The sequence below is a fragment of the Ochotona curzoniae genome, unplaced genomic scaffold (genome assembly GCF_017591425.1).
Source record: "Ochotona curzoniae isolate NIBS_2020 unplaced genomic scaffold, NIBS_Ocur_1.0 contig_291, whole genome shotgun sequence".
In the NCBI taxonomy this organism is placed as follows: Eukaryota; Metazoa; Chordata; class Mammalia; order Lagomorpha; family Ochotonidae; genus Ochotona; species Ochotona curzoniae.
Genome location: NW_024465649.1, coordinates 13,512,146 through 13,529,846, shown reverse-complemented (window position 1 = coordinate 13,529,846; position 17,701 = coordinate 13,512,146). Strand labels below are relative to the sequence as shown.

At 44.3% G+C, this 17,701-nt stretch overlaps 1 protein-coding gene across 1 annotated transcript in view; it reads left to right on the top strand.

The window, feature by feature from the left end:
- ZYG11A (zyg-11 family member A, cell cycle regulator) overlaps window positions 1–17,701 on the top strand; it is a 35,590-nt gene that overhangs the window by 2,668 nt on the left and 15,221 nt on the right. The window contains exons 2-5 of the mRNA XM_040978613.1: window positions 7,917–8,082; window positions 10,692–11,440; window positions 14,202–14,342; window positions 16,961–17,137. Of these exons, the coding sequence (XP_040834547.1) occupies window positions 7,917–8,082; window positions 10,692–11,440; window positions 14,202–14,342; window positions 16,961–17,137 (1,233 nt within the window). The remainder of the gene's footprint in view (window positions 1–7,916; window positions 8,083–10,691; window positions 11,441–14,201; window positions 14,343–16,960; window positions 17,138–17,701) is intronic.

Below are 17,701 nucleotides of genomic sequence, written 5' to 3'. Positions count from 1 at the left end.
ATGTTGATTGCCAATTCTAATAATGGATTTTTCTTTGTCTCTTCAATATTATTTCATGAATTTTGTAGCTATTAAGTAGGTGCATATTGACTTAGGAATCTTACTTTTTCTTTTTAATATGGAATTCGTGACGAATCAACTGTATCATTTTGAAATGCTTGTTTTTATCTCTGGCAATTATTGTTCTGAAGTTCCTTTTTTCACATTAGTGTATTTTCTTTAGATTACTATGATAATTTTTGAACTTAATGTCCATTTATTATAAATAGCAAATTGTTTTTGTTAAGCTAACTTGACCATCAGATTTTTAATTGAGGAATTGTGATGATCAGAATTGTTTAAGTCCTCTGTATCGTTACATGTGTGTGTATTATTATTTGTTTTTCCTGTTATGTCCCTTTCTTCCTTCTTTCTTTTTTTTTTTTTTAGATTTTATTTATTTATTGGAAAGTCAGATATACAGAGAGAGGAGGAGAGACAGAGAGGAAGATCTTCCATCCGATGATTCACTCCCCAAGTGAGCACAACGGCCGAAGCTATTCTGATCCTAAGCCAGGATCCAGGAACTTCTTCTGGGTCTCCCACATGGGTACAGGGTCCCAAAGCTTTGGGCCGTCCTCGACTGCTTTCCCAGGCCACAAGCAGGGAGTTGGATGGGAAGTGGAGCTGCCGGTATTAGAACCAGCGTGTTCAAGGCGAGGACTTTTAGCCGCTAGGCCATGCCACCGGGCCCCCTTCCTTCCTTCTTTAGGACTGAATATATAATGTTCACAGGCTGCATTCTTAAAGGGTGGGCACTGGAACTCTGACATCCTAAAGACATGGGAAAAAATGTTCTCAACAAACTGCTATTTAATTCTTTTGCAATATAACTCCTTTAAAAATGTTCTTAATGTTAAGACCTAATTTTTATTAATTCTAAGTGAACTAATACATATCTTGAAGATGTCTAGTTTCAATTTCTAATGCAGTAGTGTTGATAAATATAACCAAGTTTCTAGGAGCACAAGGGGCTTCTAAGATCAAAAAGCTACAGAGCTGTAGCAAGGGTATCCAGTAAGAACAAAATCACCTTGAGTATAGAAAAAGGAAAATTCTGTTCCCTTGGGGCTACTCAAGAGAGCTGCAACCTGGGAAAACAGATTCAAGCAGTGCTGGAAATGTGCTCCTGGATTTTACAAAATGGTGGCCTTATCAGAGTTTAAAATCTCAGAGGAGTTAGTGGTGACATCATTTGCTTATTGAAATGGCTCTGTACTCACAAGGTCGATGGTAGCGCCAGTGAATTGCCTTTTAATCTGGTGCTTAGATCCGCATAGATCCAGACACAAATGCAGGTATCCCAAAGGTTTGGCTGTCAGCCTGTCTGAACTTGATCCATTTATTTGCAAGAGTTAGAGAAACAATGAGAGACAGGAAGCTCTTTTATACACTGGTTCAATCCCCAGATGGCTGCAGTGCCTGGGACTGTGCAGGCCAAAGTCAGGAGCCTGAAAGCGTGTTCAGGTCTGCTACAGGGCCAAGCATTGGCTTCACCCTCCATAGCTTTCCCAGGTGCGTTAGCACACAGCTGGGTCACAAGAGAAGGAACCGGGACCCTACCCTCATGGGACACTGGTGGCTTACTAAATCCCCTAAAGAATTTGTTACATCAGATTTCTAGGATCACTGCATATGTGTGATAAATACTAAATATAGCTTTACATTTTTTTAAACTGATATAGTTAGTGTAGTAAAATAATGTTTAGAAGTGTTGACTCTCTGGCTCTAGGTAGATATAGATTGGAAAAAGATTCAGGGATGGGAATTTTTTTTTGCTGCCAAAGATTATTTGGATCAATATTACAGCATCATTTGCAGGCCACAGTAAATATCTACTGGTTGCCTGTCCAAATGGCTGCAGCAGCCAGAGTGGGCCAGGTTAGAGCGAGGAGCCTGGAACTCTGCCTGGGTAGCAGAGACCCAAGTACCTGGCCATCATTTACTGCTTCCCAGGGCACGTTAGAAAGAAGCCAGATTGGGGCTTGAAGAAGCTATGCTTGAACCAGGCACTATGATATAGGATATAGAATTCAAGTTGTGGTTCAAGCCAATGTGCCCTCCTGTCCCTCCAGATGCAATTTGAGGATCTGGCTGAGGTGATCTCTCTCTTTTTAAGATTTATTTATTTTTATTGGAAAGGCAGATTTACAGAGAGGAAAGACAGAAGGATCTTCCATTCACTAGTTCACCCCCCAAAATGGCTTCAACAAACCAAAGCCAGAAGCCAAGAGCTTCTTCAGGTATTCCATTTGGGTGCAGGTGCCCAAGGCTTTGGGCTGTCTTTAGTTGCTTCGCCAGGCACGTTAGCAGGGAGCTGGATCATAAATGGAGCAACTAGGGCTTGAACTTGCACCCAAATGGGATGCCGATACCAAAGACCACAGCTTTGTCCACTTGATTATAGGTAACTTTATAAGACGACAGAGGAATCGCCTGTGAGGAGAAAACTGGGAGGTTTGAAGCAGAGACACAGGGAAAGATCATGTGATGTTGAAAGCAGAGATTGGAATGCATCTGCTGCTACACACCCACAGCTGCAGACACTGGGAGAGTTTGTAAGGATTCCTCCCTGGAGGCTTGAGGAGCTGAGAGCCCTGTCTACCCCTTGGCTTTGGAATGCTTTGTTCCTTTATGTTAGGAAATACATTTTGAGCTACCAATTGCCCTGTGATTTGTTCCTTCTATCTTCTTTTTTTTTTTTTTTTAAGGTTTATTTATTTTTATTTGAAAGGCAGATTTATAGAGAGATGTAGAGACAGAGAGAAACGTCCTCCATCCACTGATTCACTCCCCAAGTGACTGCAATTGCCAGAGCTGAGCTGATCCAAAGCCTGGAGCCAGGAGCTTCCTCCAGGTCTCCCACACAGGTGCAGGGTCCCAAGGTTTTGCACTTTTGGGCTGTCTTCTACAGCCTTTCCAGGCCATGAACAGGGAGCTGGAAGTGAAGTGGAGCAGTTGGGACACAAACCAGTGCCCATATGGGAACCTGGCACTAGGAAGGCAAGGATTTGATCGCTGGGGCTTTGTACTGGGCCCCTTCTATCTTTTTTGGGAATTTATGTTGTCAGAACCAATTTGACAACCAGTAGCATTAAAAATTAAAATTTAATTTTTGAGACAAAGAGAGTGACAGTGCTTGCAAGTGTTGTTTTACTCTTTAAATGTGCACAACAGCTAGGAGGACAGTCATTTGATGAGGCCTTAGAGGCCCTAATGTGGGAAAGAGTGTTCTGAGGCTATTACTTCAGAGCTATTAATAGGTCTGAGTTGTCATTGTCAGCCTCATTGCTCCAGGGTGGAGAAAATCCTTCAAATATGTACTGGCTGACCAAGTCCACTTAGTGCATTCAGATCAAGACACTTGCTGCAAAGCTTGGCCAGGAGAGTTGTCCACTTAATGGCCTCTGCTGGCCTAGATGAGCTGGCTGTCATATGCCGCTTGTGCATCTGGGTGTGCTGTCTGCTGCATGGACATCAGCAACTGAGGAGGTCCAGCACCAATACATTCACTCGAAGGTTGGACCGTGCATCTGGTGACTTTCCCTATGGCCAGGATTTGAGTCCTATGATCTAGCTGGGAAGTCCTCACAAGAATCCTTGCCTGGGATGGCCTCAGACTTGACCCTTGTGTATGCCAGCCAGGGTCAGGTTTGGTCTGTTACCAGTGGGTGTAGCTACCTCCAGCCCCATCTTTCACATGTGAACAGATGAGTGCTGTGTCTAGCCTAGCCCAACCCACCAAAGGCCTGGTTTTCACACATACCAGTAGATATTGTGACCTACTTGAATGACCACTAATAACCCTCACCTGATCTGTCTCCAGCCCTGGATTTTGCACATGGGGGCATGTGCTGCAGCATAGCTAGGTCCATTCTGCATCCCGTCTCGCTCTTTTGTATATCCATGAGTGCTGTGACTTAGCTCAACCTGATCCACCCCAGACCTGGACTGCACATATGCAAAAGGGTGCTGTAGCCTAACCTGACCTGGCCTGCCCCCAGCCTCGGCTCTTATGCTTACTAGTATGGGATGCTACCTAGCAAGGAGTTCCCCAAGTTTCCCTACCAGGCGTTTGCTTGTGCTGGTGGATAGATGCTGTGGTCCTGCCTTACATGGCCCACTCCTCATCCTGGCATTCACTATTGGGTACTGCGGCCTAGCTCAATTGGCTTGCACCTCTTCTGGCTCTTGCCAGTGGATCCTACAGCCTTCCCAAGCCAGGCCTGCACCTTTTCTGGCTCATGAATGCTAGCGTGTAATGAGACCTAGCTCAATTTGGCATCCCCCCCCCAGGCCCAGCCCATGTCAATGGGTGCTGCTTCATTGCAAAGTTCAGTCTACCCACAGCCCTGGCTTTTTGGCTTACCAGTGAGAGCTGCAACATAACAGGGGAGCTCTCACAGTTCCCCTAATGGGCCTGTTCCCAGCCCATGATTTTGTGCATGTCAGCAGATGCTTCAATGTGCCTGGCGTGGCCTGTGCCTAGTCTCAACTTTTGCTGGTGGATATTTCATCCTGGCCCACCTGAGCTTGGCCCATACCCTGTCCTAGCTTCTGTGTGTGCCAGTGGCTGCTGTGGCCTAGCCTGCCCACAGTACTGGCGCTTATACTGCCCAGTGGGAGCTGTGCCTAGCAGGGGAGTTCCCCAAGTTTCTGCACTAGGCCCTCTCCCAGACCTGGATCTCACACGTAGCAGCATGTGCCATGGCTTTGCCCTAGCTCCTGTGAGTGTCCTAGAGTTCTGGGATCTAACTTGGCTTGGTCTGTTACCACTGCCAGCTTTTTGACCACATAGGTGAGCTCACAAGTCTCCTGCAGAATCTGCCTCCAGATCCAGCTCTAGTGTTCCTGTGGGTGCTTCGGCCCAGCCTCACGCGGCCCACCTCCTACCACAACACTCAGGCAGGTGCTGCAACATAGCCGAGTCAGATATACTCCTCAGCCTCAGTTTTTGCATAGGCTGTTGGGTGGTGGAAAATGGTGCCTAACACAGTCCAGGTCTCCCACGTGGGCATTGCTTTGCCCTTTTCTAGACATTCCCTCTGATTTTGACCTTCTAGACAACCCTGTGTCAGCTCTCTTGACTACTTGAATGTAGTGGCCCAGTCCAAAGAAGCCCCCAGAAGTCACTCTTTCCCCATAAAACATGTCCTCAGCAGCCCCGTTCCAACATACCCCCAGACCCTTTTCCCTAGTCAGTCGGCCTCCTCCACTCCTCTATGTGTAGTATGCCTGGGAGCTAGGGCGGCCTTGTCCTAGCCTGCTTATCTTGTACCATTCCTTGCATGTCTTTAAAAAAAAAAAAGCACAAGAAGATAAATAATAGGCAGCTATGCTGACATACTGGTGTAATTAACAGATTTGGCATTTGCCAAGCCCACAGCTATTGGCTGCCTTTCTCCAGCAGTATGTGGGATCCCGGTACTTGCAAGGTGACTTTTGTTTTTTAAAGATGACATTTCCATGGGGTGGCGCGGTTGCTCAACAGGCTAATCCTCCACTTGCAAGCGCTGGCATCCCATGTGGGTGTGGTTTCATGCTCTGACTGCTCCATTTCCTATCCAGTTCTTTCTGGCCTGGGAAAGCTCTGGAGCATGGCATATTTTATAATAATAAAACAAACCTTGTTTTATTATAAGATTTTATTATTAGAACCTTATTGTTAAGGTATTATAAGGTATTATTATTATATCTTAGTGTTATTAAGATATTATAGGGTATAATAAGGTATTATAAGGTATCATGCAGTAAGTCTACTTTATTATAAAGTACAATAAGAGACAGTTTCCCGGGCCCGGCGGCATGGCCTAGTGGCTAAAGTCCTCACCTTGAGCATGCCGGGATCCCATATGCGCGCCGGTTCTAAACCTGGCAGCCCCACTTCCCATCCAGCTCCCTGCTTGTGACCTGGGAAAGCAGTCAAGGATGACCCAAAGCCTTAGGACCCTGCACCCATGTGGGAGACCCAGAAGAAGTTCCTGGATCCTGGCTTCAGATCGGCATAGCATCAGCTGTTGCGCTCACTTGGGGAGTGAATCATCGGACAGAAGATCTTCCTCTCTGTCTCTCCTCCTCTCTCTGTATATCTGACTTTCCAATAAATAAATAAATCTTAAAAAAAAAAAAAAGAGAGACAGTTTTCCATTCATTGGCTTAATCCTCAAATTCCCAAAGTGGTCACAACTGCATTAGACTGAAGTCAGGACCTAGAATCTCAATCAATATCTCAAATGTGGGTGTCAGGGACCCAGTCATCTTTACCTGCTTACTCCCAGGATATATATTAGCAAAAAAATCAGAATCAAGACTTGAACATAAATATGGAATGTGGGCATCCCAATTTGTATTCTGATTGTTAAATCAAACATATGCCCTAATTCATTTCTTTTTTAAAAAGATTTATTTATTTTTATTGGAAAGCCAGATATATAGAGAAGAGGAGAGACAGAGAGGAAGATCTTCTGTCTGCTGATTAACTCCCCAAATGACTGCAATGGCCAGAGCTGTGCCAATCTGAAGCCAGGAGCCAGGAGCCTCTCCTGGGTCTCTCATGTGAGTACAGAGTTCCAAGGCTTTGGGCCATCCTCGACTGCTTTCCCAGGCCACAAGCAGGGAACTGAATGGGAAGCGGGGCTGCTGGGACTAGAGCCAACACTGTTATGGGATGCTGGTGCATGCAGGTGAAGGCAAAGACTTGAGCTCTAGGCAACCATGCTGGGTTCATCCCTAATTCAGGTTTGTAAAGGCAATATGCAGCAGCTAAGCAATTGTGGATCAGAGAAAGGTTCACACAGTATAGCCTGTCCACAATCATTAGTGCAAGCAGTTCTAAGTTGCTAGAAAGTCTATACATCTTCCTTATGCATCTCTCATCATCTGGCAAGACATTGCTATGCTTTCTAACGATTCTCCGCTTTTGAAATAACCATGGAGTACAGTATAAGAGTTAGTATTTGTATGTAGTATATACTGATCAGATTAATATAATTAGCAGTTCCCTCAGTAATAAATATCGATAATTTCTTTGTGTTAGGAATCTTCAGACTCCTTTTCTAATTCCTTGTAAAATGTGTAATATTTTGTGCCCAGGCATGATGGCTCAATGGCTAAGTTCTTACTTGCAAGTGCCAGGATCTCATATGGGCACCAATTGGTGGCCCAGTTGCTCTACTTCCCATCCAGTTCCCTGCTTGTGGCCTGGGAAAAAAGTGGAGGCTGCCCAATGCCTTGGGGCCCCACACCTGCATGGAGGCGAGAAGAAACCCCTGGCCTTAGATCAGATCCCCTTTGCTCCAGCCATTGTGGTCATTTGGGGAGTGGACTAGTGGGTGGAAGATCTTTCTCTGCCCCTCCCTCTCTATATAAATTTGCCTTTTTGGGCCTGGCGCAATAGTCTAGCAGCTGAAGTCTTCACCTTGCATGTGCCGGGATCCCATATGGGTGCTGGTTCTGATCCCAGCAGCCCTGCTTCCCATCCAGCTCCCTGCTTGTGGCCTGGGAAAGCAGTCAAGGATGGCCCAAAGTCTTGAGACCCTGTACTCAGATGGGAGACCTGGAAGAGGCTCCTGGCTTCAGATTGGCTCAGCTCCAGCCATTGTGGCCACTTGGGGAGTGAACCATCAGATGGAAGATCTTCCTCTCTGTCTCTCCTCTTCTCTATATATCTGCCTCTCCAATAAAAATAAACAAATCTTTAAATCTGCCTTTACAATAAAATAACTGAATCTAATACATATAACTGAAATAATAACAGTCTTGGAGTTGGGGATTTCATTACCTGCAGTCATTAATAGAGAAAGGATATGCACGATTGCTTCTATGGTGAGCTTTTGTGGATGGATTCTGACGAAGTATATTTGGGCCTCGTTTGTCAGGAGGAGGCATCGCCCTACTCTTTGGTGACCATCAGCCTGAATTTCCTGATTGCCAATCTGGAGAAATTTTGCATTGAAAGACCTGATGGAACACTGTGCCTTCCTGTGTCCTGGAATTTACCTGCGGAAATCGCTGATCAGCTCCTTAAGTTAATGACTTCACAAGGTAATAAGGTTTTCTAGAAATCTATTTTGAAGCTCTTTATTTACTTATTTATTTTTGAGAGGCAGAGAAAAAGAACTCTTATCCACTGGTTCATCTTTCAACTGTATGACACGATGGCCAGGGCTGAACCAGGCCGAAACTGGAAGTTTGGTAAATCCTTCCAGGTCTCCACATGTGTAATAGGGAGCCACTGCTTGAGCCTTCAGCATGGCTTCCCAGGGTCCTCGATCAGAGGAAGCTGAAATTAGGAACTGGAGCTGGATATGAAACTTGAGTAAATGGATTGGGATATGGACACTTCAACTGGGAATTTTAACTGCTAGGCTAACCACTCATCCCAATAATTTTATAGTCTTTCTAATAAACTTTTAAAAAGATTTATTTATTTTTATTGCAAAGTTAGATATATATGTAGAGAGGAAGAGAGGCAGAGAGAAATATTTTCTGCCCAATGATTCACTCCCCAAGTGACCACAACAGCTGGTACTGCTCTGATCTGTAAGCCAGGAGCCGGATCTCCTGGGTCTCCCACGCAGGTGCAGGGTCCCAAGGCTTTGGGCCATCCTTGACTGCTTTCCCAGGCCACAAGCAGGGAGCTGCATGGGAAGTGGAACTGCCAGGATTAGAACTGGTGCCCATATGGGATCTTGGCGCGTTCAAGGCGAGGACTTTAGCTGCCAGGCCACGTCGCCGGGCCCTCAAATAAACTTTTAATTCCAGTTTTCCATGAACTTTAAAGAAAAATTTATTGGAAGGGCTAATTTACAGAGAAAAGGAAAGACAAAGATGTTCCTCCTGCTAATTCACTCCCCAAATGGCTGAGCTGAGCTGATCTGAAGCCAGAGCAGGTGCACAATGCCAAGGCTTTGAGCCATTCTCCAAGGTCATAGCAGGGAGCTTGCTGGGACATGAACTGACACCCATATAGGATGCTGGTGCTGCAAGGTGGGAGAAAAACAGGCCTAGGCCAGGTAAAGCTAGGATCGAGCAGCTTCATCAGGTCTCCCATGTGGGTGGCAAGGACCCAGACACTTGAGTCATCTGATGATTATTTTCTCAGCTGTTAACAGGGAGCTGGATCAGTAATGTTGTAGAATGGAGCAGTCAGGACATGAATTGGTGCCCGTATGGGATGCCAACACTGCAGGTGGCAAGTTTACCTGGTACACCACAGCACTGGCCTCTCCACTTAATTTAACATGTTGAATCATATAGCCATAATTTTTTTAAAGATTTGTTTTTATTGGAAAGGCAGATTTACAGAGAAGGAGAAACAGAGATCTTCCTTTCAATAGTATAATCCCCAAGTAACTGCAGTGGCTGGAGCTGAGCTGATCTGGAGTTAAGAGCCTCCTCCTAGTCTCCCACACAGGTGCTGGGTTCCAAGGACTGGGTCATCCTCTTCTGCTCTCCCAGACCACGAGCAGGGAGCTGCATGGGAAGTGGAGCAGCCGGAAAGGAACTGGCACCCAATGGGATCCTGGCAGTTGGAGATGGAGGATTAGCTAGTTGAACTATCATGCCAGGCCCCTATAACCAGAATTTTATTAGGTGACTGATAAACTTTCCATGAGATTTATGGCAGATTTCTTACAAATAATGGCATGTTAGTAGCAGTTGTTAGTTTGAGTGTCTACCCCTTTGCATACAAGCAACGTGTGGGTGCACTCATATGGGATGCTGGTGCATGCAGTGCAAAGATTTAGCCACTAGACCATTGTACTGGACCCTACTCCACACTTCTGATAGTTTTCTGTTAATGTAACTGTGAGGGAACAGATGATAAAGAGGGCTCAAGTACTCCTGTCGTCTTTGTGGGAGACCAGATGGAGTTTCTGCTTTTGCCCTGTTGTAAGTGAACCAGAGGGTGGAAGACAGCCCTGTGTCATGTAATCATAAATAAAATTTTTTAAAAAGTCAGTAGTGTTGGGCCTGGTGCAATGGCATAGCAGTTAAAGTCCTTGCCTTGAACACTCCGGGTTCCCATATGGGCACTGATTCTACCCATTGGCCCTGTTTCTCATCCAGCTCCCTGCTTGTAGCCTGAGAAAGCAGTTGAGGACAGCTCAAAGTCTTGGGACCCTGCACCCGCATGGCCTCAGGCTCCTGGCTTTCAATTGGCTCAGCTCCAGCCATTATAGCCGCTTGGGTTGTGAACCATTGATGGAAGATCTTCCTCTCTGTCTCTCCTCCTCACTGTATATCTGCCTTTCCTGTAAAAATAAATAAATCTTTAAAGAAAGCAATAGTGTTGTTTGCATGTTGTCTATCCCGTACTGCCTGCCTATTTTATAATTTTGTTCAAAGTGACTGTAGGTAAAACTGAGTTTGATTCTTGATTCTGCCATATACGTTTATTTTGGGCAAGTTACTTAACCTGAAGCTTTAGTTTTGTTATCTAAATAATAATAATAACAATTTCTTTTGTAAGCTTGGTGCATAGCAGTGAGATAATTTTATGAAAAAATATAGAGTAGTGCCTGGTACAATGTAAACAATAATTGTGGTCATTCTTGTTATTACCATCTGTTAATAATGATGGCTACCTTTCACCCTGGAAAGATGCGAAATTGGGATAGCATTCCAAGCTGGTTCTGGTTCTCTTACAGGCAAGCTGAATGACAGAACAGCAAGCATTTTCCAAGGCGATCAGATGAAACTGAAGGCGATCAATATCCAGAATGCTAAAATCTCTGCAGCTACTTTCTCAAACGCCTTCTGCCATCACAAGTTCATCGAGCTGAACGCCACTGCCGTCAACGGTGACCTCTCAGTCACAGAGATGTTAAGTGGAGTCTGCAGCAATAGCTGGATCCAGCAGAACCTGCAAAGTCTCCTCCTGGACTCAGCAAGCAACCCTCAAGAATCAATAGTGCTCTTTGGTCAGCTCACCGGTCTTCGCGTCTTAAGCGTTTTCAATGTCTCTTTTCATACTGAAGACCTGGCTATTGTTTGTCAGTTACCAAGACTGGAAAGTTTAGATATCTCCAGTACTTTAGTCGCTGACATTTCTGCACTCCTTAACTGTAAGGATCGTCTGCGATCCCTTGCCATGCATTGTCTGAAATTCCTGACCATGAGTGGGCCGCAGGTTGTGGCAGTCATTGGACAACTTAATTGTCTGCTTCACCTTGATTTGTCCAATCACAAGGAACTCAAGTCTGACCTAGGTTTTCATTTGCTACAGCAGAAGAATATCCTTCCGAATGTTGAATCCCTGGATATTTCGGGGGGTGCTCACATCACTGATGATGTTGTAGAACTGTTTGTACAAGAACACCCTGCATTGTGTTTCGTGGGACTATTGTGCACGGATGCTGGTTATTCTGACTTCTTTACTACAGAGCGAGGATTGAGGGTGTGTTCTCAACTAAAATTTTGTTTCTTTTGAACTTTATTAAACGGCTGCTGTGCATCATAGTCTGTTAGGGTTACCAAAAAATTATAAAATGCTTCAGGAGCTTAGTAAATTATTGTGCCTCTATCACATTGTAGGCTTGGTAATTGTGACTTCAAGGGACAGTTGCACTTCCCTGTCTTTGGACTGTGTGACCCGGTGACTGTGAGCATTTGGGAAGTGAGTCAGTGCAATAGAAGGGATCTGTCTTACTTTCTGTCTCTTCCTGTTTCAAGGCAATATATTTCAGAATTTCTCATTTTATGATGGGGACAACTGTTGGTAGAGTGAGATCTGTGCCTGAGTCTATGATTCTGAAAGTTAAAATAAGTCTATGAATCTTCAGCAGCTAAAATAATTGAGACAGATGGGAGACGTGGAGAATGTTATTTTTTTTTTCAGAATTATGACAAGCAGTTTTTAAGATAGACTTAAGTTATTTTAAAAAAAACTAGAACTTGAAACAAAAAACAAAAGAAAAATGATTTGATCTTTATTGGAATAAATGTATAGCTTTTCCTAGTGATACTTTTTTAAAACATAAATTACTTGTTTTTATTGGAAAGATTTACAGAGACAAGGGGAGATAAAGTGAAAGATCTTCCATCAGCTGGTTCATTCCCCAAGTGGCCACATCGGCTGCAATGTCACTGATCTGTAGCCAGGAGCCATTCTTCTGGGTCTCCCACGCGGTGCATGGTCCCAAGGCTTTGAGTCATTCTCAACTGCTTTCCCAGGCCACAAGCAGGGAGCTGCATGGGAAGTGGGGCTACTGGGATACAAACCAGCATCAAAACGAGATCTCAGCATGTGCAAGGCGAGGACTTTAGCCACTAGGCCACCACGTTAGCCCCTATGCACTTGTTCTTTACTTAGCTTTATAATGTGTATTTAACATTGATTGTTCCATGCCTGAACCAGTCTTTCCCACTTTGCTAGCTGAAAAGCGATTGAATGTAAGAATTTCCAATCTATCGTGCCTTTATCAGAAAGGACCTGCTCCCGTCTGTATAGCCAGTGTTCAGTATGAACTGGCTCATTCCTGTTGGTTTTGGTGGTTATAATTCTTTACTGTCCTTGATTATTTTATGATCAGATTGTCACAAATTGGCCAAGGCAAATTTTTTCCATGTGTCTCCTGTGTCTTATTATACCTTCTTTAAAAAAATCACTTCCTTGGCTTTCTGGCACAGCTTTTTTTTTCTGTTTTTGGAACTCCAGCCCTGAAATTGGACATTTCTCTCAGGGACACTCATTCCTTTTTGTGGGAAACCCAAGATTTGAGTACCACAATTGCTCATTCCTATTGGGATTTTTTTTTTTTAGTAAGATTTATTGATTTTTATTGGAAAGGAAGGTTTACTGAGAGGAGAGACAGAGTGAGAAAGATCTTCCATCTACTAGTTCACTCCCTGAGTGGGCCCAACTGCTGATTTGAAGCCGGGAGTTCTTCCGGGTCTCCCACGCAGGTGCAGGGTCCCAAGGCTTTGGGCCGTCCTCGACTGCTTTCCCAGGCCACAGGCAGGGAGCTGGATGGGAAGTGGAGCTGCCTGAATATGAATGTTGGTGCTACATGTGAAGCCTAGCCTAGCGCTCTGTGGTAATGGTCCCATCCTCTTGTTTTAATCTTGGCTTTGCAGTCAAATACATCGAATGCTCACTATCTGTTCTTTGTCAAAGTGTTCCCAGACCTCTTTTCGTTGTATGAAATTTAGGTCAAATTAAAGGGAATCGTGTCACTATGACCTGAATTTTTTTAATTTTAAAAGAGTTATTTATTTTTATTGGAAAGTCAGAATTATAGGCTCCAGTTGATCAGAGCATTTATCCAAAATTGTGATTAAATGTACAACTTTTTAAATGGTCTGGGTCATTATTTGAGCTCTAGTTGCTATTTCAATCAGGAACCTATGCATAGGCCCAGCGCGGTGGCACAGTGGTTAAGGTCCTCACCTTGCACGCCCGGGATCCCATATGGGCTCTGGTTCTATCCCAGCAGCCCCGCTTCCCTTCCAGCTCCCTGCCTGTGGCCCGGGAAAGCAGTTGAGGATGGCCCAAAGCTTTGGGACCCTAGAGGCTCCTGGCTTCGGATCAGCATAGCATCAGCCATTGCACTCACTTGGGGAGTGAATCATCGGATGGAAGATCTTCCTCTCTGTATATCTGCCTTTCCAATAAAAAATAATAAAAATAAATCTTAAAAAAAAAAACCTATGTTCAAATGCATGGTGGGGCCCTGTTTTGTGCAAAGCTGGCATCTGATTCAAAGCTATTTTCAGCCTCAGCTGTTCCACTTTTGATTCAGCTTCTTGCTAATGGGTATAGAAATGCACATTAGAGGTGGGTCCAGTGCGATAGCCTAATGGCTGAAGTCCTCACCTTGCACACACTGGGATCCCATATTGATGCCAGTTTGTATCCGCTTCCCATCTAGCTCCCTGCTTGTGACCTGGGAAAGCAGTAGAGGACAACCCAAAGCCTTGTGACTCTGCACCTGCATGGGAAACCTGGAAGAGGCTCCTGGTTCCTGGTTCCTGGCTCCTGGCTTCAGATCAGCTCAGCTGGTCTCCAGTCATTGCAGCCACTCAGAAAGAAAATTATTGGATGGAAGATTTCCTCTCTGTGTCTTTTCCTCTTTGTATATCTGGCTTTGCAACAAAAATGAGTAAATCTTTTTTAAAAATGAATGGTGAACTCAGTTAGGAATGTCTTTGTTTTTCAGGTTGCTGGAGGAGCCAGTATTAATCAGATTTCGGAAGCACTGAGCCGCTATAAGAACAGGTTGTGTTTTATGAGAGATGCCCTCTACAGGCTGTTCACAGAGACATTTGCGACACGGCTAGTAATGCCTGCAATTTTAAAGGTAATTATAACTCAGGCACCTTTGCAAAAATATTTATTTATTCACTTGTTTATTTAATTAAGAGGCAGAATTAGAGGGTGGGAGAGACAGAGAGACACAGTTCTTGCATCTCCTTCTTCATTCCCCAAGTGACTTTAACAGTTGCTTCTCCCCACTAGGAGACAGAGGCCTAAGTATTTGGACCATTTCTGCTGGTTTTCCAAACACCTTAGCAGGGAACTAAATCAGGAGATGAGCAGATGGGGGAAAGGATGGAGGAAGAGGTTCCATATGTTTTTCTTTTTAAAGATTTATTTATTTTTATTACAAAGTCAGATATACAGAGAGCGGGAGAGACAGAGAGGAAGATCTTCCATCTGATGATTCACTCCCCAAGTGGCCGCAACAGCTGGAGCTGAGCCAATCCGAAGCTGGGAACCAAGAACCTCCTCCGGGTCTCCCACGCAGGTATAGGGCCCCAAGGCTTTGGGCCATTCTCGACTGCTTTCCCAGGCCACAGGCAGGGAGCTGGATGGGAAGTGGAGCTGCTGGGTTTAGAACCGGTGCCCATATGAGATCCTGGTGCATTCATGGTGAGGACTTTAACCTCTAGGCCACGCCGCCGGGCCCCCATATGTTTTCCAAATGATATAAAAACTAATTGGGACCAGCATGGTAGCATTGCAGGCTCATCTTCCTGCTTTTGCACCAACATCCCATGTGGTTGCCAGTTTGTGTCCTGGCTGTTCCACTTTGATGTCCCAAGTGCTTGGGCTCTTCCACCCATGTGGGAGATGCTGAGGAAGCGCCTGGCTCTGCTGCAATTGCAGTTGGAGGATCTCAGTGTCTCTGCTCTCTATAAAAATCTGTTTTTCAAATAAAAATAAATAAATGCTTTTTAGAAATCTAAGAAAAAAATAATTAAAAATTTTAAAACAAGAATCTGTGGGCATCAAAATGGTATAGCAGGCTAGTCCTCCAGCTGTAGTGCCAGCATCCCACACAGGCTCCAGTTTTTGTGTTGGCTGCTCCACTTCCAGTCCAGCTATCTGGTTATTGGCCTGGGAAAGCAGTGGAAGACGGCCCAAAATCTTTGACTGCTGCACCCATGTTGAAGACCTAGAAGAAGCTCCTGGCTCCTGGCTTTAGACTAGATCAGCTCTGGGCTGTTGTGGTCATTTGGGGAGTAAAGCAGCAGGAGGAGGAGGATCTCTGTCTTTGTCTTTCCTTCTCTTTCTGTAAAATGTGTCTTTCAAATTAAAATAAATCTTTAAACTTTTTTTTTAAAGTGAAAATCTTAAAGAAATGGAACAGCTGGGACTTAAACTGGCACTATTGTGGGATGCTGGCCTCGTAGGCACAGTACAGCCCATAAAGCCACTGTTCTGTTACTTATTTAGTTCACTTAAAAATTACCCCCAAAGCACACCATGATGACTTTCATTCCCTGCTTGTGACCTGGGAGAACAGTGGGACCCAAAGCCGCGGAGCCCTGTACCTATGTGAGGGACCCGGAGGAAGTTCTTGGCTCCTAGTTTCAGATCAGCTCAGTTCCAGCTGTTGTGGCCACTTGGGGAATGAATTAGTGGGCAGAGAATCTTTATCTCTGTTTCTCCTTCTTTCTGTAAATCTGACTTTTCAATATAAATAATAAATGAGTCTTAGAAAAATTACTGTTCGTTCCCCAACTATCTCAGGGTCCACTCTTAGGAGACTATTCTTCAGTGCTTGTTTTTTAAAAAATTTATTATTATTTTTAAAGATTTATTTATTTTTATTACAAAGTCAGATATACAGAGAGGAGGAGAAACAGAGAGGAAGATCTTCTGTCCGATGATTCACTCCCCAAGTGAGCGCAACGGCCAGTGCTATGCCGATCTGAAGCCAGGAGCCAGGAGCCTCTTCTGGGTCTCCCACATGCGGGTGCAGGGTCCCAAAGCTTTGGGCCATCCTCGACTGCTTTCCCGGGCCACAGGCAGGGAGCTGGAAGGGAAGTGGAGCTGCCAGGATTAGAATTGGCACCCATATGGGATCCCAATGCATTCAAGGAGAGGACTTTAGCTGCTAGGCCACACTGCCAGGCCCAGATTTATTATTTTTTAAAATTTGTATTTGAAAGAGATGAAGAGGGATCTTTCATCTGCTGCTTCACTCCTTAAATGGCCGCAATGGCCAGAGCTGAGCCAGTCTGAAGCCAAGAGCTTCTTCTGACCACGTGGTGAAAGGTCCCAGAGACTTGGGCCATTCCTCTGCTCATTACCCAGGCCACAGAGAAGAAAGCAAAGAATTGGCCCACTAAGCCACTGTGCCAGCCCACATTGTTGTTTGTTTATATGCACTGGTATCTCTCACAAGTTTTTACACTGAGTCATGATTGTGTCCCTTCAATAAGTGGCTGTGAATTGAATTTTAAAGGGGAAGAAACTGAGGTCCAGAAAAGGGAAATGAGTTGCCCAAAGCCACAACACTAGTTTATAGCTGCAGTTGAAAATATTGCTGCAATGCATTGATGTCCTAAAGTAATGCTGAAAGTGGGGGCCAGGAAGCAAATATTTTTGCCAGCCAATCCAAACACACACAAGACACACTATAGAATGTTCATGTTCCCATAGGTCACTAAAACCAAACTTTATCTTCAGCTTGTGGCTGTAGGAATGAAGAACCATCCGAATGATTTGTCAGTGCAGTTCACTGGCAGCGCTTGCGCGCTCAACTTGACTCGCCAGGGCCTGGCCAAGACTATGCCGGTTCGACTGCTCTCAGAGGTTATCTCTCTACTTTTCAAGGCTCTGAAAAATTTTCCTGATTACCAGCAGGTAATTTGAATTGAATTCTTGATTTCACTTTTCAACTTTAGAGCAAATATGAATGGCATTTATTTTCAGTCAACTATTTGTTTTGTTGAAACATCTCATTCTGATTTTTCACTATCAGATAAAGAATTCGTGTTTGTTATAGGAGATACAGCCTAGTAATGAGGTTAAAGTTTTTTAGATCCTGGATAAACAGTTACTTAGAAACATCTGTTAGTATTTTATTACATTCTGTATCTGAAAAGTATTAGTTTTTCATTCCACTTATGAAAAAAATGTGTTGATTTGAACCATAAATCTAAACATAGAAATGTATATCAAGGTACAAAAGGATAGAAAAAAAAACTGAATTCCCCAAGATTGATAGCTATTCACAGATATAAATCATTAAAATATTTAAAATTTCACCGTAGATTGTGGTTAAAATGTTCATTTTATATAAACATGAATGTGTATATAGCCTAAGACTTTTTAAAATTTTATTTTTGATGATGCTTACATCACTGAGAAGGATGCATGCCCGTGTGGACCACTGAGGGGGCGGGAAGCGTCGAGGACTAGGGTGAA